The sequence below is a fragment of the Xyrauchen texanus genome, chromosome 47, assembly GCF_025860055.1.
Source record: "Xyrauchen texanus isolate HMW12.3.18 chromosome 47, RBS_HiC_50CHRs, whole genome shotgun sequence".
Taxonomy (NCBI): Eukaryota; Metazoa; Chordata; class Actinopteri; order Cypriniformes; family Catostomidae; genus Xyrauchen; species Xyrauchen texanus.
Genome location: NC_068322.1, coordinates 8,854,140 through 8,877,724, shown reverse-complemented (window position 1 = coordinate 8,877,724; position 23,585 = coordinate 8,854,140). Strand labels below are relative to the sequence as shown.

The window sequence follows — 23,585 nt, the reverse complement described above, 5'->3', positions numbered from 1 at the left end:
TGCCGAGAGTATGTAAAAAGAGATGAGGTGTTCTCATCTTGGGAGAATGAAATGGAGGAACTGTTCCACCATTGCGGACAGCTGCCTAACAGATCTGCAACTTCAGTTTAAGCAGGAACAGCAACTGGGGCTCAACTGGACATTGCCACCCAGATCTGCCAAACGGTCTTGCCCTTCCTCTGCTGTACCATATCATGCAAGTAAACACCAAGACCACATTTGAACCTTCTCCAATGGTGGCCAAAAACACAAGATGTGTCTGAAGAATGACCACAGGGGAAGCGGTCTGTTTGAAAAGCTCCAGTGTGTAGCTTAACGGAATTCAAATGACCATATTAATACAGCAGAACCTGTGAAAGCCTTTGCTGGCTTTAAGCAAATAATCACAGTTACTGCTGCCCATTGTGTTCTCCCTGCAATTTAGGAAAGCCCTGCAATAACACATACCTTATAGTTTTTTTTAATTGTAGCTATCTAGTGGAAAGAGCAACATGAAAGCAGACAGATAGGCTGATGGAGCAACTATTTCTGGCTGTGTTGATTTCACAGAACCCCCTGGGAGAATAGCATTGGGAGAACTTAGCAAGGGGAAGCCTCCCCCACAGGAACTAGAGTTTTGACTACTACTGTGTAACTTGGCTATAATTTGAGCACAAGTTTGTCCCCAGACGATCTGACAAAACCTCCCTTTAGGGGCATCATCAAAATGAAATGTTATTCTGTTTTTATTTTAAGAATGCAAAAAAATCATTTTAGGGGTAGTGTGTAGATTGGTGATAGTCTGTTGTAATTAAAAAGTAAATTGGTTTTATATACAAATAATATAAGTCAATGGCATTTCTTCATTTAGACCTTTCAGTTATTATTCATTTTCTCAAAATCCCTCTGATGGAGCCCTAACTCTGAGATCTTACCAACAGAAATAACAAGATTACCTGGCTGTCAAATAATTAAGTGGTATTAAATTCATAAATATGTATTGGGGAAGCATATTAACAATTGTTGTGGCTAAGGTATTACCCAGCAGCCTTTAGCAACAGGTTCCTTAAATATCCTGATTCATTCATAATTTGCTACTTCTGCATTAACCTTCCCGACATCTAAACCAATTCTCTGGCCACTTCCGAATCAAAGCAGAAACCACAAAGAGGAATAGCAGCCAGTTTAAGAGAAGTAAGATTAAAGCCTATTCCTGTAGCTTCATCCATTCTAAATGCTCTCAACAGGACCCAAAGAGCACACCTGGGCTATGGGCTGTGATTGCTTGAAGACTGCAGGAATGCTCTTCATCTCTACATGTTCTCACACCTCAAAACAGCCCAGAGGGGCTGCTCAGACCATTAATCTACCTCTAAAACTCTTGCTCAGGTGTGCAGCCAAACAGACAAGCTTTAAACTTCTAGACAGAATGTCAAAACACTGGAAAACGGTTAAAATGTTATCCAGTAACTCAATGAATACTTAAGACCTTTACCCTGTTTGACTTGCTGAGCGTTCACACACTAATTTCTCATCCCCACTCACACACCCTTGAAAAACACACATGTTGCTCTGATTCCTTTAAAGAGCACTGAGCATACAAGATAACAAAAAGGCAAGGTTCTGACATGGCTGACAAAGAATTCAAACAAGTTTTATCACTCAAAACAGAGAGGCAAAGAAACAACAGTGCAGAACAGTGTGATTATTTGCTTTGGAGTCTCACCTCTAGTTCTTTGCAAGTCTGATTCAAGTAGTCTATCTTCTGTAAAGTCCGTTTGATAGGTACCACACAAGGTTCATCGTAAGCCACCATTTCTTTCAATAAAATCCACTGGTTGGCTTCTGTTATTTCCAAGGGTCAGCAATAATCCACAAATGATTCTTAAATAAATGTGTGTCGTAACATAGTCTAACATAACATCTTCTGTAAACTCTTGAATGTCCGCCTGAGCGGAGCTTTCAAATATTTAACACACACTCTTGTTGTGCACTCTAACAAGCTCTAACTTTGTTCTAGGTATGCAGGGAGTACTCATATACAGAGTTTTGAAAAGGTGGAGTCAAAGTGTAAACCCACCAATGGCATGAAGCTGGAGGAGGGGATATGCAAATGACTCAAGCATACAGTCAGAGAAAACTTAGTGCCCTTATGTCTGTTGCCACAAGATCAACACAGTAAAATTTAGTCTACAAGATATCACTGAATTGTACATATGGTCAAAACAAGGCATTTTAATGCCCACAAGCATGAGAACCATTCAAAATATATATATATATATATATATATATATATATATATATATATAAAAAAGCAAGTCTGTTTCTATTTGCAATGCGGATTGGTTTATGTACTTTTTGAGTTGAATGAAGGGTGCAAAGTGCAGGCATATTTGCTTTCAGATCTGCCTAATGAAGAACTGGGTCTTTATCACCCTCTGATCAGCAGGGGAGGGGTATGATCAATCACAATAACAATCAGGGCTGAGGGGGTCACACACACACATACAAGGCTGGTGGGAATGGGAGTGTATTGGGAGGTATGGGGTCTGATGAGTCACAAAAGGTTTCACCGTTCAGAACCAGAAACTGACCAAGACCACGCCGTAAACAAATGCTACTGCTTAACAAAAGCTACTCTCTCTTTGTCTATTTTTCTCAGTGTACACAAAACTGCACAGGCAGTTTAACTTTACGTTAGCAAAATGGGCACTATGGACCCTAATTTTTTAAACTGCAACATTCCTAAGCTGTTAGCAGCACTATTACTAACTTGGGCTGTGCAAATGGAACAGCACATTGCCAGTGTGTTTAAGAGGTTAGTGTTTTTAAAAAAGGGTGAAAAGGGGTCTGGGTGCATGCTAAGCAAATGGAGACGCACAATGTGTAGGTTGTAAACTCACTTACCCTGTGTCAATACAACAGTTTAAAACAGGCCATATGCATTAGTGTGTTTGGATCAGTGTTCAGTTTAATTATTTTAGCATTCAGTTCACTTATTTTACTCTAAAATTGTATTATCCAGTACATTACAGGATTTATTTGTAATTTTTCTAAGCATATGATTCTATCTGTATTTGACATGTTGAAACAGTTTAGGAAAAATGCTCTCATTAATGTAAAATATGTCCATGAATTTCAATCCCAGGGGGCAAATAATCTCTGATCATTTTATTAGAAATTTGTTTTTTTGCCTTTGTGCATGGGCATTGATTTTTGGGCCCCCTGACAACTTTGCACTCTGGGCCCTATATTATCACTACACGTACAACATTATTATATCATAAAAAGTTATCATTAATTTAATGCTTAGAAAGTGCTTTTGGGATAAACTACTGAATGTCTCAAGGGGGATCCCACACACTTGACCATCTTTTATCATCAAGTAAGAGCGGTCATCATTTTAGCTAACCAATGAGAAGTGGCCATTTATCACGAAATCATTCAGGAAAAGATTTGAGGGTTCAGCAGGATGCCGTGTCAGTCCAGGGTCCTTGGAATCGTCCATACCCCCCCTCCACACGTTATGGCATCCGTGCCAATGTGTCATGATGCTTCAGCATGAATGATCTTAACTTGTGAATTCTGATTATCATCCATCCAGCCATTTATCATTAGCCTTTAGTCTAATTTGTTTTCTATTTTGGTGCCATCTTTGACAGAAATATGTAAAGTAGTGGTAATATGGAATTTAATCATTTATTTCCCTAATTAGCATTCATCAAAAGGGAGAATGACTGGCTGAAAATGTATTTCCGTTTGTGCAAAGGTGTGTTCAATCAATAACATGGCTTTCGTTCATTACTCATGCCATGGGGAGACACTATCTTACTGTTCTCGTGCCGTTTTTGACAAGAGGTGTGGCAGCCATATTGCATGAGAGCCTGAACCCCCTGCGGGCTAACACCTCGACACACATGACAGCTGGACAGCTGGGTGTGAAGCACAAACACAGCACTCCTACATTAGAGCTAAACACCATCACACAATAGTTACTCACTTCATGTTGGCCTTGTGTGAGCTTGCCTGACAGGGAAAATGTGAGCAAACTTGCTTTCTGATTTGATAAGCCTCTGTTGAAAATGCTTTGAGAGGAATGGTGTGGAACGGTGCAGTGTGGAACATAGTGCTGCCCCCTGGTGTATGTTGCGTTGATCCTGCAGTCAAGGTAGCTGTCATACAATGGCATAAATTAACCAGGGCTCGCAGGAAAAATGCCACAGAATGTGACAAATGGCCTAAATATTAAAGATATGAGGCCAAAACATGCCCCTGTAGTGAATTCCTCTATTAGATATTTGATATTTCTACTCAATATCACCCTCCCAAACTTTTTTTAATGCTTAGGATAAAAAATTTCTCTCATACAGGTAATAAATATCCTGAAAATCAATTCCAGGGGAAAAAAAAAAGTATATTTCTCACACTCGTATTTCATACTCTTATTTGAAATTGTATGCATTTGTGGCCGAATGCTTCAGGCTGTATCAGCTTTACTTGTAAATTTGGATTAGCAGCATAAAGAATGTCTTCTATTAGTAAGGAGTAATGCTCAAACCTCCGAAAACAAAAAAACGCAACTGGCAAGACAAAACCGTCTAGTAACCAACTTCCGCTCAAGTGCACCAGTTTACTACAATGGTGGATGAATTTGTAAATGTGCCAAGTGTTCATCCCCTGTAACAAAAATGAGATTACAAGACAAGTCTGTACAGGGTACAGTGTGTGTGGGTGTGCATCCTCACAGGAAGACAAACTTATAGTGTTTTTCTTAGGAGTCACTTTGTGTCATAGCTATCTCCATTTCATGGCCCATATCTCCATTTTCTGTCTCTATCTTCCATCATATATTATCCAGTGATATCCGTTCTATGCTAACAAACTGTTACGTACAGTATATGCAAAATAACATACAAATGGAGTTTACAGGACAAAAATAAATAAGTAATTTATAACTTAATGGGTTTCTAAAATGTTTTTGCTCTTCTTGGAAGTCATGGAAATTCAATAGTCAAAATGTAGCCACAGAAATATTTTAGACAAATTTATGTTCACAAAATACATTTCCATGATTTCTTAAGATTTTGTTAATTTCCATGATTTTTCCAGGCCTGGAAATCACCATTTCTAAAATTCCCTGACATTTTCAGGTTTTTCATGACTGTGGTTAACATGATAACAAATTTGATATGACTTAAGGCCTTAAAAGTCATGATACTATTGAGGTGGGAATGTGTATTTACTAACATTCAATTCTTTGAAAAGGCTTTTCAATTCCCTAGAAATCGCATTCGCAACACCCTCTTAACAATTATGAAACTGAAAACAGCTGCAAAAAGTAAACTTACAGGCCAATTAGCTATAACTTGTGTCTGTAAGACAATATTACTTTTTGTGAACATTACTTGTGGCACACTTAACTAGTAGAATTCTAAACCAAAAAGGAAACATGCTTGAAGTGTTTCATTGTTTCTCTCTCTGTTGTGGTACCAAAACTACAGATACCACCAACAACTGCAGGAAAAAGATAAAATCCCACACATCCCACAAGTATATTCAACACGCTGTCAACAGAGATGGTTGCCACATAACAGACCAGGTAACTAATAACACACCCCTCCAATCAGACACATTTCAGATTGTACGCTTCCCACAAATATATAGTCACTCTTTCTCACACATTTTCCCGATATATTGTAATCAAATCTAAAGTGTTTGGTCAGTCTTCCAGCTACGTAGTTTAAATTAGTCATTCCATTAGGAGGACCTCAACTGTGACCGTTTAGGAAAATATTACATCCGTACCAAGCCTGATTGAGCAACCTTTCTAAAACGTATGCAGAATCTGCTCAGAAACGGTTTCCTCCTATGTGTTTTTCTGATCACAGAGTTTAAAACTGCGGTATCTTTTTGACTAGTGAAGACCAGGTCATTTCATCAGAACAAGGCCCTAGGGGAAGTGAAGGGGGTACTTGCAAGACAGGTGATTTTACAAAGTTACCCTACCCCCAGTATGCATTCTAAGAGATGTGCTGTGAGAAAGAGGGTTAACCAACCCAGCCTTCAATATTTTAATTATAAGTTGGTTATTTATTTATTTAGTTAGTTAGATCCATCCATCCCCTTTTAAAGTTTTCAAATTAGAAGCTACACCAAGCGCAGTTAAGTAGTCTACACTAAATGTTTATGCATTCAAACAATATAGTATAAACTATTTTTTTTATTATTTGTTGCTGCTAAAGATAGACAGGAATAGACAACTTGAACCTAAGGATGGGCATTATGGAATATTGTTTAGACGAGTCCTCAAAGCCACAAAAATATAGTAATCGATTACTCGTAAATTAAAATATCACTTAAAATATCAGGTACGTTTGTGTAGAAACGTACCAAGAGCACTTCAAAATAAGTTAACTTCAGTACATTTTGCATGTGTGTTTTTTGGGAAAAAAAATAAACTAACAATATGCTTTGTTCACATTAAGCTGCATTACAATTCCCAGTGCAGTTATTTATCTCAATTTCAACTGTGAGCTTCAGAAGGAAAGTACAGTATAATTCACCATTGCGTACAGAAGGCTAATGCGCAAAGGAAAATTTATTTGCAAAATTATTCTATGTGTATATTTTAAAAGTCAATTAGTTAGTGCTGAACGAGTACTCGATTAGTCGATAACTTGTGCACATCACTATTTAAAAGCACAACATTTAAAAAAATGCAGTACAGGGATGATCATTTGTGGGTGTGTGTGTGTGTGTGTGTGTGTTGGGTGTGACAAATTGACCAGTTTTTTCCATTCCTTAAGGCATTTGTAGTGAGTCTCATCTCTTAAGCGCAAGACTGATAAAAGTCATTCTGCTGTTGTAATGTTAGCCTGTCTATCTAAGTAATGAAGAACTTGGCGTGCCCAGTGCGATCTTAACTGTAATAACATGTTGGTTACCATGGAAGTGTATTAATAATTCAAAAGTTCTCTGTAAGACGGAGAAAAATACCAAAATAAACAAGAGGAGTCGAGGTCAGTGTGGCATAAAATGACAACTACGCCACTTCTGTTAGTTTACAAAGTCACATGTCTCAATTAAGTCCATTTTTAAAGTAACTGTCCGAGGATAATTACTAGGGGTAATTACATAGAGTATACGATTTCGGAGAGATGACCTTCTGGATTATCAGTGGAAAGTTTTTGATTAAATTCCACAAGTTCATGTTTATAATGATTGGCTTCGATTTCTGCCACTAAGATTCTTGTGCAAAAATTGTTTTATGGCGGATTATTTTGAATTAGCTGACAAACAGCGGGGGCAGTTTGTTTTTTGTTCTTTCTTGAGGTTATAACGAGGCTTCAATGTTGTTTTGAAGCATGATGCGGATAGATTTACCTCCGGGAGTAGTCTGAAAGCAAGATCTCTTGATTTGTACATTGATAAGTCTGTTGTGCCAAGTCTCCTGTAGTGAAACCATTTGTTTTGCTTGTTTCCTTACCTTAAAGTCAAAGCTGCACAGGCTGACAGCATCTGCATCATCCTTCTCTCTGCGCTTGCGTTTCTGCAAAAGCAAAACAATCTTTTAGAATCTAAAGCATGAATATACATCGAATCTAAATGGGACAATTTTTTAAATAGGGCAGTACAACAAATAATACGATGATGTGTAAATTAAAAAATGTAGCAATGCAAAAATTAGTTTTAACGTTCCAAAAAAGGGTTTGTTATCTTTAATGATGTGTTCTTGACAGGAGGATTCACCCACACAGTGCACTTATCTACTCCACACTTCATACTAGTTCTTTCAGACCAGTTCTGGCTTTGAGAGGGGAACCATGGGAGACCGTGCAAATCTTCTTTTGTTGGCATTTCTACACATTTCCTTTGCATACTCTCTGCTCTTCAGGAAACCAAAGTACTGCCCCAAAAGTTGGTATTATTGCAGGTTACAATGGCCCGTAATGAGGCCCTGTCAGAATCAGGAAGGACATCATTATCCCCAAGGCCTTTTAGCACGTGTGTGTGTGTGTGTGTGTGTGTGTGTGTGTGTGTGAGAGAGAGAGAGAGAGAATCAGGGGCTGGTGGAGCATCTGCTAATGAACGTTTTTATCTGTGGAGTGTGAAGGGGTCATAAACATTTTTGCAGCACTGCGGCGGCCACAAAGAGCCCTCAGGGTCTCTATTATTGGGGTGTGTGTTCTGTACTTGGGTTTTTTCACAAGAAACCACTCCACGAATGCGGTCTCGATTTAGGTCGTTAAAGAAAGTTTAGGTGGTGGTTGAATTATAGCTTTGTGAACCTCAAAGTAGACATCTGTTCCATCATAGAACTAGGCCCTCAGTTATTTTTTTTTCCTCACATTTTTTTACAATTTCAATTAGTAAACTAGATTTATAAATTTATTTGAAAGAAATGCAAGTTATTATGGGCTAAACAATGGTCGTTGCCAGCACACTGCAATTCGGTTGCTAAGGTGTTTTGAGTGATTTTTAGTATGGTTGCTTACAGGCTCAAATCAAAAGAGCCTACCCTGTAGTCTCAATGATATTCTCTATAAATGTCAAAATTGACATTTATAAATAAAATATACCCATATGAATCAATATCAAATCAGAATTGAATCGAGAGTTTGTGAATCTAAATCAAATCGGGAAATCTGTATCAATACCCAGCCCTAGATGTATATGACATTGGATATGAGGGTGAGTAAATGATGTGAATTCTTTGGGTAAACGATCCCTTTAAGAAATTAGATTCTAACTGAAATCACAATGGTTACTAAACGGATAAGACAGGATTCGTGAATAATACAGCCCCTTTTCCCTGGCTCAGGACACTCCCTTTAAAGTTCATCTAGCTTTTTTGCCTGCCTGGTTAAATTTGTATGTCTGTTTTGAGGGTTCATACTAAAGTTGAATTCTTAGGATTAGGGTTTTGTTAATATCCCTGACTCCAAGTATGAGTAATAGACTAAATATTTCAAAAATGAACACACAAGTCCAGGGTGGCCTATAGAAGTTTGTTAATGAGGGGCATTCAAATTGTTAATGTAATTAAAAACAGTCAGCACACATTGAGTCTGATTGAAGCAATGAGTAGATTAGGCTAAATTAACAACACAGCCATTCACAGCGAACAAGTAGGCAAACAGAGTACAGCAATAACTGACGAGATATAATTTCGCAAATCCCCATTCACAGACAACTGGAGAAAAAAAATCAAGACACTGATTGGAGGGTTTAAGCTAACTGTAGTGGAAGACAGCCAGTCAACTGTCAAGCTACTGAGTAAATCACAGGTCACTCATGGTGTTAGGTTTTGAATGTTTTAATGGATAACGCAGACAAGAGCTGCTCGTGTTATCTGAGAGTGGGGAAAAGCACATCATGGTGGTTTTACAAATGGCACTGAGGTTTGCCGGTAGATTCTGATAAAATGTAAAAACAATGGGGAAATCTAGTTGTTTATTTATGTGCTGTCTGCATTGATTTAGCACCCGATTTACTAAAGGAATTATGCAAATATGAAACTGTCCTAGTTTGTGGGGGATGCAAGTTAATTAAAGATTTGGATCTGACAGTTATAGAACATACAGCACCTAAAACACAATATATTTATGAGAATAAGACTGAAGAACAGAGCAGAACCAGGAGAAGAGTGGGTCAAAGTGATCGATACAGGCTGTGTGTGTTTTGGCTGAAGATTAGCAAAATGAATGCTCTTTTGGTGGATAAACCATAAATGGAATTTACTGCAAATTTATGTCAACCATTATGGCCAGGACTGTGTTTTGCATATTTAGTTGACAGATCTGGACAAAAATCAAGTTGCATAAAGTCCTTTTTTAGACAAAGAACACTGATAAATGATCCGATTAGTGATTAGTCCCAAAAATTTTACAAAAACGTACAAAGTTAGTTTTCTATTGAATTGTTTAATTTCTGTGCCAGTAGTGGAACAAAACAAAATGCAAGTGAAACTCGAAAAATTAGAATATCGTGCAAAAGTTCATTAACTTCAGTAATTCAACTTAAAAGGTGAAACTAATATATTATATAGACTCATTACAAGCAAAGTAAGATATTTCAAGCCTTTATTTGATATAATTTTGATGATTATGGCTTACAGCTTATGAAAACCCCAAATTCAGAATCTCAGAAAATTAGAATATTGTGAAAAGGTTCAGTATTGTAGGCTCAAAGTGTCACACTCTAATCAGCTAAACACCTGCAAAGCGTTCTTGAGCCTTTAAATGGTCTCTCAGTCTGGTTCAGTTGAATTCTCAATCATGGGGAAGACTGCTGACCTGACAGTTGTGCAGAAAACCATCATTATATTACAAACATAATGATTGTTTCCAAACACTCCCCCACAAACTATGGGGATATGCTCAAGTACAAAGAAGGGACACCTATGATCGATCATGAAAACTTAAATTGTTTCCTGACTTAAAACATTTTTACACTGCTCATAGTTCAGTAACAGCTACTGTATATGCAAATGTCCCAAAATGGGGCCCTTATTTAATTTCTTTTGTTTCTTTTTTTAATATGGTAGTATTCTATAGTATATATACATATATAGGTAGTATACAGCATATAGGTATTCTGCAGTCTGATTGGTTAGAGGAATGGAAAAATATGTCAAAACCCTATACTTGTGTTCAAAAACAGCTGAATGGAGCGCAACAGAATGCAGGGGACTCGAGATGCATTTTTTAAGTTGAAATATTTTTTTTTATAAAATTATAATTTACTGCCGCAAGATGCAAAAAAATAAAATAAAATACTTGTTTTGAAAGCAGAACCACTTTGTATGCACTCAATAGGAAGTAAACCTACAATGGAAAATGTATTAACCATTACATTAAACTAGGCAAGCAGAAAGTATTTTAACTAGGGATGTCGATTTAACGTGTTAATTCAGTGTGATTAATTGTATTAAAAATAACGCGTTAAAAAAAATTTACGCAATGCCCCCAGATTGTAATAAGGAAGATTCCAGAGAAATGCAAGCTTGTAGTACCACCTGTTTAATCCAGAGGGCAGTAAGTGAAACTTCAGCTGTATGGGCAACGCACATATTATACAGTGAAGAAAACAACCCTTCAGCAGCAGCACAACACAAACATGCGTTACGTTCTTGCGTTCAAAACACTTGGAGCGCAGATTCGAACTAGGGGATCTCAAGATGTGTTCTAAGTATTAAACTATATTTAACTTGACACAGTGACCTAAAAATTTATGTTTATGATGCAACGCACCCGAGACGCTACACAAGCACAAGTCTGACACAGGTGTACATTGACGGGTCCTTAAACAAGCCCTCATAATAAATCTCGAACTGATTGACAAATTCACTTGTGAAATGGATTGCTGTGAACTGTGTGCCAATGATTGGCTTATGTTCAATAATATGGTAGTAAACAACACATTGTATTCTAAAGCCGCTTTTTGTATTGTCTTATCAATGATTAACTCTTCTGCATTTTAATTAACTGAAATATATATATAATTTTGACATTTATAGATAACTATGTATAATTATTTCATCATTATATATTGAATTATTGTTAAATGAGGGGCTTTCTCAGAAAATATATGTATATGCGATTAATTAATTAGGTGTTAAATAATTAAAACCTAATTTTAACATAAAAATAAATTAAAATTAAACCAAGATTAAGATTTAAATCTTAAAAATTTAAATATATATAAAATAATAATAATAATAATAATAATAAATTAAAGTACACAGTCCAGCAGTCTAAAGATTTTCCTGTCTCCTCTGCAACCCCAGTTTAACTCACATTGTGCTGCCAATTACAGGCGCTACACTGGAAAGCACACTGTGGTTTGAGATGTGAACACCAAACCTGGAACATAGGAACAGCTAATGGCACATTACATACTGTGCTTATACAGGCAATTTGTCATACTATCTTAATACTTTTCAAATTGAACAGGATATTGATGTGAAACCTCAGGATTCCATGCAAAATTATGTAACAAATAATTTTGTTTGGAATTCACATACTAGAAGACAATGGAACAGAAGTTTGAACATGCCAGAGATGGGCCTATTCAAGTCATCCTCGCATGTTGATGCCAAATCTGCCAAAATCAAATCTGGCAGTAACTCTAAGGTCTGCATGCAATTTCCTGCGCAACACAACTACTGTTCTGCTAGTATGTGCACCACAATCACCCTGCGACCATGCAGATGGCTTAAACTTGGGCAGAGGATATATGTCTAGTTTGAAAACAAAAGGTGGAATTCACTAAGAATAATTTTATTCATTATTTACACTAGCTTTTCGCATGATTTTAGCACCAGCTCACTAGAGGAATTATACAAATCAGTTAACGGTGCAAACAAACCAAAACTTTTCTGTTAAAAGCAATTTGCATGGCACAACTCTCGGTCTTGCCAGCCGGTTTTTAGTTATAAATTGTGGCAATGCGACAGACTATGATAATCTTGCATGATAATCTTACTTGGACTGCAATCCAGGGACCAGAATCGGCTCTCTATTATGCAGAATGTGCAACTCACCTGGCTCGTCTGGATATATGGATGTTTACAATGCTCTTCTCCATCACTAACTGCCATGATCAATAGAAAATAAACACAATAGCTCTGGACGAGATATATATATATATCTTGGTATCCATTAAGGCTGCACGCTTCATTGAATTAAGATTGAAATCACAACACTGCCTTGCTTGATTACTAAACCACAAACGGCTGCGTTTTAAGCCCAAAGTATACCCCTGTTGTTACGCTAGCATATGTGTACTGGGTGCATGACTTAAATTTCGTCATCAGTTCTTATTGTGCGTACTCTACACGGAGAAATAATCGGGTACGGAAACAGTCTGGTAAAGAAACAAATTTAGTATGGCGGTAAACAAAAATCAGTGTGTCGCGAAAACTATAGCACTCAAAAGTAGCGCAACTAACTGTTTAGTGAATTTTCCTGAAAGATTCCTATTCTTCATGTTCCATGACATTAAGGGATAAGAAGAGGGAGTAATACTCTTTCACCTCAGTGGGGCTTTTAAAGGTGAGATAATGGAGCATGAGCTAGAAGCTTAATGAGCCCCATGTGCCTGCTCGATGAGCTAATGTGTGTGTATTCATGAAAAATATTACATATCAAAGGAACTCTTTGGCACGGGATAAAGCGGCCGTCTTCTTTCACGTCTTTGCATCCCCCACCCCCATTTTCCTTAGATGAGTGATGGATTGAGTTTCGCTTGGCCTTCATAAACTGTGGAATGCTCTGGGCCTTTCTAATCAGGCTTTCTGTTTTCAATCACAATCAAGTTTACATTGATTGCAAACAACACTTAAGTAATCCACTGGGAATGGGCACTATGTTGGGTCCAGTATCATGGAATTTTAGGGGGAGAGTGGCAATCTTGGTATTTTTAGGGTGGCGGTTTTCGCATAAGCTGGAACAGAGGCACACAATGTCATGAGAGCACATATGAGAGGATTAAGATGACCTGTTTATGCCATCAGATTGCGACAGCATGATGGTCAGGTGGAAAACAAATGTCAATTGTTTCGTAAAGGACAAGGGGAAATTTAACTTACGGAGAGAGGGATCAAGGGCTTAACAAAGCTGACCTTATGGCTATAGTATTAAAGTTTTTGAAGCATGAAAAGTCATGAACCGTAACAAAGCACAGCTAATGAGGTAGCATTTACGTCATAAAAAAAGGTCAGTTATATTACCGATAGGACGATTTCTTTTTGTGACTTAATGCCCTGAGAGTGCAACAGAACACTAGAAAATGCCTTATGAGAACAGCCCCTTAGAATGTGGCTGCCAATGTAGACAGTGAAGCAGCTCGCTTTAGTGACAAAGCCATTGTGTATTTCTGTATGACTGAGAGAGTTACACATATTGACGTCATAATCTACTCACCAAAGTGAAGTCCCACTGGGGTCCAGGTGTCAAAATGGTGAAAGAACTTCCTCTTCTCAAAGATGGCCTATAGAGAGAAAGAGATAACAAAGACATATATGATTCCCAGTTCTATTTTAAAAGACTGAACTTATCTAGTAAGAAACACTTTGAAACCACTAATTAAGTCATAATTTTTATTTGTATAGCACCTTTCACAACACACATAGTTTCAAAGCAGCTTAAATACTAAGCATCCAACCAGACTCTGAGCTCTGGTTGTGCAGTAAGGATGTAGAAAGTGCAGCCAAACCCTGTATTTTCATGCTTATTCTACCAAACCAAACAGAATACATCTGTTAGATTTACATATCTATACTGGCAGCTGCTTTTATCCAAAGTGACCTACCTTCAGTGCATGCATTTTGTCAGTTTTGGAATGGAACCCATGACCTTGGGATTGCCAGCATCATTATTTACCAGTTGGGCTACAAGAACAACCCAGCCACAAGAAAACAACATTAAATGTAGAGTCCTCCTTATACACACACACCCTTTACATACCACACACAAAGCCTGGTGTAGCTCTGACTCCTTTGACGATGCATCTTCCTCTGCAAAACCAATCCAGAGAGAGAGAGATATATAGACAGAGCGTCACTTAGCCCCGATCGCTCTAACTCACACCAAGGCACTGGTTTCTGCTTTGTCTTTCACCCATGTGCCTCTCCTTCAGTCTCTATCCATCATGTCCTCTTTAACTCACATGCTTACAAATGTACTGCCCCTATTTGTTGGCTGGATCCTTATTTGGGAACTGGTAACAACTGTCTTTTCCAGATGGTGTTTGCAGAGATACCTAGGATCCTTTTGAAGAGCGGATTCTTTTTTCAGCCATGCTCTTACGTCGGCTCCGCCAAATCTTGTTTAGAAAGCCTTTGAAAATTTCTCACATTAATTTATCTTTTAATCTATCTGTGATTGCATCATCATTAGAAACCACATACAAATCTAAATTGATCCCATTTCCTTAATAGTGCCTTTTACTGAGGAGTGGCTTCCGTCTGGCCACTCTACCATACAGGCCTGAGTAATGGAGTGCTGCAGAGATGGTTGTTCTTCTGGAAGGTTCTCCTCTCTCCACAGAGAGGCTGTGAATACTTATTTACATGTGATTTTTTTTTTTTCTTCATTTTTTATTTGTAATAAATTTGCAAAGATTTCAAACAAACATTTTTCATGTTGTCATTATGGGCTATTGTTTGTAGAATTTTTAGGAAAATAATGAATTTTAATCAATTTTGGAATAAGGCTGTACCATAACAAAATATGGAAAAAGTGAAGCGCTGTGAATACTTTCTGGATGCAATGTATGTATGTATGTATGTGTGTGTGTGTGTGTGTGTCTGTATGTATGTATGTCTGTATGTATGTATGTATGTATGTATGTATGTGTGTGTGTGTGTGTGTGTGTGTGTGTGTGTATATATATATATATATATATATATATATATATATATATATATATATATATATATATATATATACACACACAGGTGAAACTCGAAAAATTAGAATATCGTGCAAAAGTTCATTAATTTCAGTAATTCAACTTAAAAGGTGAAACTAATATATTATATAGACTCATTACAAGCAAAGTAAGATATTTCAAGCCTTTATTTGATATAATTTTGATGATTATGGCTTACAGCTTATGAAAACCCCAAATTCAGAATCTCAGAAAATTAGAATATTACATGAAATCAATAAAAAAAAAGGATTTTAAATACAGAAATGTCGGCCCTCTGAAAAGTATAATCATGCATATGTACTCAGTACTTGGTTTTGGCCCCTTTGCATTAATTACTGCCTCAATGCGGCGTGGCATGGATGCTATCAGTCTGTGGCACTGCTGAGGTGTTATGGAAGACCAAGATGCTTCAATAGCTGCCTTCAGCTCTTCTGCATTGTTTGGTCTCATGTCTCTCATCTTTCTCTAGTAATGCCCCATAGATTCTCTATGGGGTTCAGGTCAGGCGAGTTTGCTGGCCAATCAAGCACAGTAATACCATGGTCATTGAACCAGGTTTTGGTACTTTTGGCAGTGTGGGCAGGTACCAAGTCCTGCTGGAAAATGAAGTCAGCATCTCCATAAAGCTTGTCTGCTGAAGGAAGCATGAAGTGCTCTAAAATGTCCCGGTAGACGGCTGCGTTGACTCTGGACTTAATAAAGCACAGTGGACCAACACCAGCCGATGACATGGCTCCCCAAACCAACACAGACTGTGGAAACTTCACACTGGACTTCAAGCATCTTGGATTGTGTGCCTCTCCATTCTTCTTCCAGACTCTGGGACCTTGGTTTCCAAATGAGATGCAAAATTTGCTCTCATCAGAAAAGAGGACTTTGGACCACTGAGCAACAGACCAGTTCTTTTTTTCTTTAGCCCAGGTAAGACGCTTGACATTTGAAGCCCATGTCCAGGACCCGTCTCTGTGTGGTGGCTCTTGATGCAGTAACTTCAGCCTCAGTCCACTCCTTGTGAAGCTCCCCACACATTTGAATGGCCTTTTCCTGACAATCCTCTCCAGGCTACGGTCATCCCTGCTGCTTGTGCACCTTTTTCTTCCACACTTTTCCCTTCCACTTAACTTTCTATTAATGTGCTTTGATACAGCACTTTGAGAACATCCAACTTCTTTTGCAATTACCTTTTGAGGCTTTCCCTCCTTGTGGAGGGTGTCAATGATGGTTTTCTGCACAACTGTCAGGTCAGCAGTCTTCCCCATGATTGTGAATTCAACTGAACCAGACTGAGAGACCATTTAAAGACTCAGGAACCCTTTGCAGGTGTTTAGCTGATTAGAGTGTGACACTTTGAGCCTACAATACTGAACCTTTTCACAATATTCTAATTTTCTGAGATTCTGAATTTGGGGTTTTCGTAAGCTGTAAGCCATAATCATCAAAATTATATCAAATAAAGGCTTGAAATATCTTACTTTGCTTGTAATGAGTCTATATAATATATTAGTTTCACCTTTTAAGTTGAATTACTGAAATTAATGAACTTTTGCACGATATTCTAATTTTTCGAGTTTCACCTGTGTATATATATATATATATATATATATATATATATATATATATATATATATATATATATACACACACACACACACACACAGATCTGCCACAACTGTCATGACTGCTATGTTGCTCGGACCTGCACACAAGAATTTCACCTACTGTTGCACTTGTGTACATGGTAGTGTGACAATAAAGTGATTTGATTTGATTAAAACCACTGGCAGGTGAAGTGAATAACATTTTATCATCTCATTACAATGGCACCTGTCAAGGGGTGGGATATATTAGGCAGCAAGTGAACATTTAGTTCTTGAACTTTAAGTGTTTGAAGCAAGAAAAATGGGCAAGCGTAAGGATCTGAGCAACTTTGTCAAGGGCCAAATTGTGATGGCTAGACGACTGGGTCAGAGCATCTCCAAAACGGCAGGTCCAGGCCCGTACCACCTACCTAAAGATTATTGCAGACCACATACACCCCTTCATGGCAACAGAATTCCCTGATGGCAGTGGCTTTTTTTCAGCAGGATAATGCACCCTACCACACTACAACAATAGTTTAGGAATGGTTTGACGAACATGACAGAGTTCAAGGTGTTGACTTGGCATCCAAATTCCCCAGATCTCAGTCCGATTGAGCATCTATGGGATGTGCTGGACTGACAAGTCCGATCCATGGAGGCCGCACCTCGCAACTTACAGGACTTAAAGAATCTGCTGCTAACGTCTTGGTGCCAGATACCACAGTACATCTTCAGAGGTTGTGTGGAGTCCATGCTTCGATGGGTCAGAGCTGTTTTGGTGGCACAAGTGGGACCTACACTATATTAGCCAGGTGGCTTTAATGTTGTGGTTGAACGGTGTGTATATATATACAGCTCTGGAAAGAATTTAGGCTATTCATTTTCCTCTTGATCACCTTTCAGAGATTTTCAATGGGGTTCAGGTCTGGAGATTGGGCTGGCCATGACAGGGTCTTGATCCGGTGGTCCTCCATCCACACTTTGATTGATCTGGCTGTGTGGCATGGAGCATTGTCCTGCTGGAAAAACCAATCCTCAGAGTTGGGGAACATTGACAGAAAAAGTTTATCCTGGAAGTAAACTTGCTTCCTTCTGTTCTGACAATGTTCCCCAACTCTGAGGATTGTTTTTTCAAGCATGCCATGGTTCAAATTACTGAGATCAATATTCATGTGAACATTAACTGAAGCTCCTGACCTGTATCTGCATGATTTTATGCACTGCTGCCACACGATTGGCTAATTAGATAATCGCATGGATGATGGTTGGTGCTAGACGGGCTGGTTTGAGTATTTCTGTAACAGCTGGGATTTTCACACACAGTCTCCAGAATTTACTCTGAATGGTGCCAAAAACAAAAAAACATCCAGTGAGCAGCAGTTCTGTGGACCGAAATGCCCTGTTGATGAGAGAGGTCAACAGAGAATAGCCAGACTGGTTCGAACTGACAAAGTCTACTGTAACTCAGATAATCAATCTGTACAACTGTGGTAAGAAGAATAGCTTGAGGGTTGACAAAATAAATAAATTATTGAATATTCCCCAATATATTGTCGTTGCTATTAATTTAATTTACATTTAAGAGTTTATTTGTGTGGGTCAACACAAATGGTTTTCTGCAGAGGTCTTTTCGTCACTGTGACTTCTCTCTCTTTCACACTCATCCGTTTATTATTCCGTCACTTGGGAATGAGTGCAGGTGGTATGTAGTGGAGGGCACGAAAGAAGGAATGCACACAGTGGTATGTGTGTGTTCGTATGTGGTCCGAGACTGACTGTGGGTCAAATAATGGGTAATTAGAGTTAAATAAATATACAGAGAAAGAATGTACGTGGGAAGTGAAAGAAGGTAAGTGGGAGGATTCTCAAAGTCTATTTCAAATGTGAGTCATTTAAAAAAATTGTGTGCAAGAATGCTGCAGGCAAATTATAGGCCTACAGATCTAAAGAACAATACAATGTAATGAAATGCGGTGAAATTGTGGGAAGAACACTTAAGACGCTAGGCTGCCATTGTTGGTGTGACCTTATACCAGCATGTGCAAAGTATAGAATGTATATCAGTTTCAACTGGAAAACAAAAATAAAAGGCCATACTGTGGGTGGTCTCAACAGCTAAAGACAACAATGGCCTAAATATCTAGGTTTAATGACACTGCCAATACCATTATGGTCTCATCCCACCCTGATGGGAAATGGACCTCACTCAGAGTAGATGGCAGATTTAATTTAATACGGATGAAAACAAGCCTGGCTGTTCCCCAATTGCATACTTTCAACTTTGCCCTAAAAGTATGTACTTCGCTGTTGATGTGGAAAGTGAATACTTTTGGGGGTAAAAAATAGTGCACTTATGTCCTTTTGAAAATCTAATTTCCAATGTTTGTAGAACAGCATTCTTCCACCTGAGAATTATTGCTAAATTACAACACATGCTCTCTGTTGCTGATGCCGAAAAATTAATTCATGCGTTCATGACCTCAAGACTAGATTATTGTAATGCATTACTGGGAGGATGTCCAGCAAGTTCAATAAATATACTTCAATTGGTTAAAAATGCAGCTGCCAGAGTGCTGACGAGAACCAAGAAATATGATCATATTAGCCCAATTTTATCATCTTTACATTGGCTACCTGTTAAATTTTGTATTAATTAAATTATTTTAACTACATACAAAGCTTTAAATAGTCTAGCTCCACCGAACCTTGGATTTAGGATGGACCTTACCAAACCTGAAGGTTGAACTGTGACGCACCTCATTGATCTCTGCCTGCATCACCTTTGTCTATTGATGGATACTCTTGAAATGGAATACATAGACTATCAATGAATTGCCAACAAAAGCCTTCATCAGCCAACTAACAAAGGACAAAGCATCTATGTGAATTTCTGCAGTTAATCCAGGATGAACTTCAAAGACATTAGTCATTAATCTTACAGTTCATACAAAACATTTTTTTCAAAAAACTTTTTTATATTCTATGTATTCCATTTCAAGAGTGTAATCCATTAATAGACAAAGGTGATGCAGGCAGAGATCAATAAGGTGCATCGCAGTTCAACCTGCAGGTCATTTCGGTGAGGTTCATGGGGTCCATCCTAAATCCAAGGTTCAGGCAGTGGCATATGAAGTATCCCATGTCTTACAGTTGTAGTCGGCATCAGTTCATCCTCTGAAGTCAAAAGACTGAACTGCCACTTAATGCTTACTTAATTTACACATTTTAAACCATAACTTGCACTGCACACAAATAACTAATATTGGCATTATATTCATGTTATTACCCAGAAGGGAACTGACCCCCACAGTGAGTCTGGTTTCTCCCAATGTTATTTTTCTCCATTAATCATCATCTTATGGAGTTTTGTGTTCCTTGCCACAGTCACCATCGGCTTGCTCACCAGGGTTATAAATAAGATTATTATTTCATAATTTAATTTCTATATACATTTTACAATAATATTTAATCAAACTACACAATGATCACTGTAAGACATTATAGATATTACATTTTAATTTATCTCAACTTTAGCTGGCTTACAACTGTTGAGTGAGTTTAAAATTAAACTAGTTGTTGTCAACTAAATCCACAAGGATTATTGTCCAAAACCTGTTTGGCTGCACTGAACAAAAACAAGACGTTAAAAAAGGATTTCACCTCTTTCTTTTTTTTTTTTACTTTTCCATAACACATCACTATGTCAATTTATGGCGGGCTATATTTGGGTTGAGTTTTCCCTGCCTTTCTTTTAGGCTGGTTTTCTTTATAAAACCGGAGATGAATGGGGACACATAGTCCTGCAGCTCCAATCTGGCAACAGAGGGCACAAGGCTTGTTGCTAAAAAAAGTAAATGGGCCATTTTTGCCAAAGTAAACATGGTTGTTGTTGTTTTAGTCTGTGATAAAAGCACATTTTGATGATCACCATCTGCCTGGCTTCTTTCTCAGGGCTTATTTTGAGATATTTGTTGGATAGATTTGGCATATAGATGAGGTACTTTTGATACAAATTATCAAATGTCCTCAACACATCAAGGAATGTTATTAGTGCAATGTTTATGTACCAGGATTTCACAGAAAATTGTAATCATTCCATCAAAAAGAACTGATTATAAAAGGAATCATATTCAAATCTTACACGTGATAGATCATATAGGATACAAGCAGTGCAGATGTGAGTCTTTATGATAAATTGGGTAATCTGTGCTGTTTGTAGGGACATGTTCCATTTGAAACAATCAACTTCTTTAACACAGCATGCCCTCTGCTACACAAGATAAGACAGCGCTTGAGGTCACTAATGTCTTGGGACAGGCAGCATAGAAACTCCACAGGTGCCATCCAGTCATCTACCCTCCTGCCGAATTTACTTTCAAAACAAACACATTACTTGCTAATCAAGATGTTTGCGCCAACTAAAGGCAGGCATGTTAGAGCACACTTTATATACATTCAGGGCTAGGTCCCAGGGCCAGAGTGACAATTTCAGGCCAGTGCGGAGTTGTCACTACATCTTGCATTCACTGATCATGTATATGTGTTTTAATGTTTTGCATATTTAAACATTTTGATTTTTTTGGATGTATTACACTTTGTTGTTGCAAACTGATCTGTTTTAAATCGTTTTATCTAGTCAAATCAGTGCACTGTATGCCATTATTTCACAGTAAAAGCATATGAATTTCTAACTGTCATGATTATAGATAAAAATATTATTTATTTTATCTAGCTAAAAATAGCTATTCAATTTATACGTGGCTAGTGAAAATATTGTCAAGGAGGGACAAGAAAAAATCTTCTACTCTCAAAAAATATATATAATTTTATATATATGTATGTGTAAGTGTGTTTTATAAAAATTTATATTTCTGAGCCCCAACATTACTCGTGGCGTGGTGTTCATGCTGTTCTTGTTTTGTACGGCAGTAGCGCCACCGTGTGGTATGATAAAGTATTGCATATGTGCTCTCCTGCTGTCATAGAGACAGAGCGTATTTAGGCCATGCCCACACCGGGGAAACAATCCAACCGTCTCCATTGACTTTGCATTGCGAGAGGCTGCCTCCTTGTCATTTATGACTTATAACAAAAAGCAAAACAATGTCTAAAAGCTGCTGTGTGACTAGGTGTACAGCAAACAAGCTAAATAACCCAGAAATAAATTTGCAATGCAAAGTCAATGGAGACGGTTGGATTGCCCCCGTGGGCGTGGTCTTCAGATTATGACGCGTTGCGCTCTGTCTCTTGCCTTTGTTTTCATGCGTAGACATACTGCGGAAGTTTGTGTTGAGTTTGTAAAGAGCTTCTTACATTACAAACGAAGTCCTTAATTGTAACCATAGTGATATGGTAAACCCCCCACATATAGAACAATTTAATGCATAAAATACCCTTCTATTACCAGGGTTAAATTCATAATTTTAAACCCAACGGGAAGGATATTCTGCAAAGAGTTATGCAGACCACAACTGTAATTTTTTTTAAACGAACAACAATAACAATACCAGAAAGCGTTTATGACACAATCTTCCTCACCGTTTGAAATTGCGATCCGGGGACGCGTCCAAATCCGCCAACGACGACTTTCTTTTATTTCTCTTCGGTCTTTCATTCGTCGTCTCTGGCATCTGGACTTGACATTCTTCGTTTTCCTCCATTGAAAACAGTGGACTTTTGCAAAATGTACAAACAAAACGTAATTTTTTTTAAGCTTGTTATTATCGGGGGGAATAGAAATGGGGGAAGTGAGCGGGACGGAGTTTGAATATGGCGGAAATCTGGAATCCCGGCCAATCAGGAGTGAGCAGGGGGCACGGTTGCTAGGATATGGGAGGGATTTTGGTGACGAAACACTGACAGCGTCACTGCCCACTCTGTCTAATAATTCATCTTACTGTATGGCAGTTTTGACCATAGACATATAATGGTTTTGACTATCAGAAAAGTAACATATTATATTACATCACATAATACAATAATGCAAAGCAAACTTGTGTAGTTATTTTTTTAAACATATTTTTAGTAAAGACAAAATGCAAATCATACATAGGGCCTGCGTAAAAAATAAATAAAAACATAAATAAAAAGGCACTAGGTCAAAAGACACTGTGTCCAGTTTTTAAAAGGCAAAAAAAAAAAAAGTCAATAGTTCAATCAACCCAAAATGTTGATGTTAGGGCACATGTAAAGAAAAAAGGGTCTAAACTGACTTAAATTTAAATAATTCCCAAATTAAGAGATTATGTCATTAGGATGTATTTTATGTAAGATTTGAAGGTGCACTTCTAACTTTATTGGGAATAAATAATTTGTATGGTAGAAGATGCCTTTTCCCCAATTAATAACATTAGTCTATTATTAAACAATTCAAGAACACTTGCAAATATTTACTGTCCATGCACATAGCCATGTCATTATTTTACAAAACATAGCAAAGTTGGCAAAATAAAGATTTAATGTAGACAGATCACAAATAGAGGACGTTATACCGTTGAAATTATTATTTTATGTTGTATGTGTGAAGCTCAGCAGACCTTCATAAAGTGGAGCTGTTGGTTTTGAAGTATTGTGGATGGTCAGTCTGGAGGC

The 23,585-nt window shown here is 37.8% G+C and overlaps 1 protein-coding gene across 2 annotated transcripts in view; it reads right to left on the bottom strand.

The window, feature by feature from the left end:
• LOC127639165 (neuroepithelial cell-transforming gene 1 protein-like) overlaps positions 1-22,681 on the bottom strand; it is a 28,405-nt gene extending 5,724 nt beyond the window's left edge. Inside the window, exons 1-3 of one of the 2 annotated variants that reach the window (XM_052121044.1) lie at positions 22,533-22,681; positions 13,905-13,971; positions 7,466-7,528 (exon numbers count right to left, since the gene is read on the bottom strand). In XM_052121044.1, the coding sequence (XP_051977004.1) occupies positions 7,466-7,528; positions 13,905-13,971; positions 22,533-22,654 (252 nt within the window). In that variant the 5' untranslated portion in view covers positions 22,655-22,681. Of the gene's footprint in view, positions 1-1,705; positions 1,981-7,465; positions 7,529-13,904; positions 13,972-22,532 lie in introns of those variants that run through there. The other variant, XM_052121045.1, reaches the window with a different exon arrangement.
• Positions 22,682-23,585: the final 904 nt, after the last annotated feature.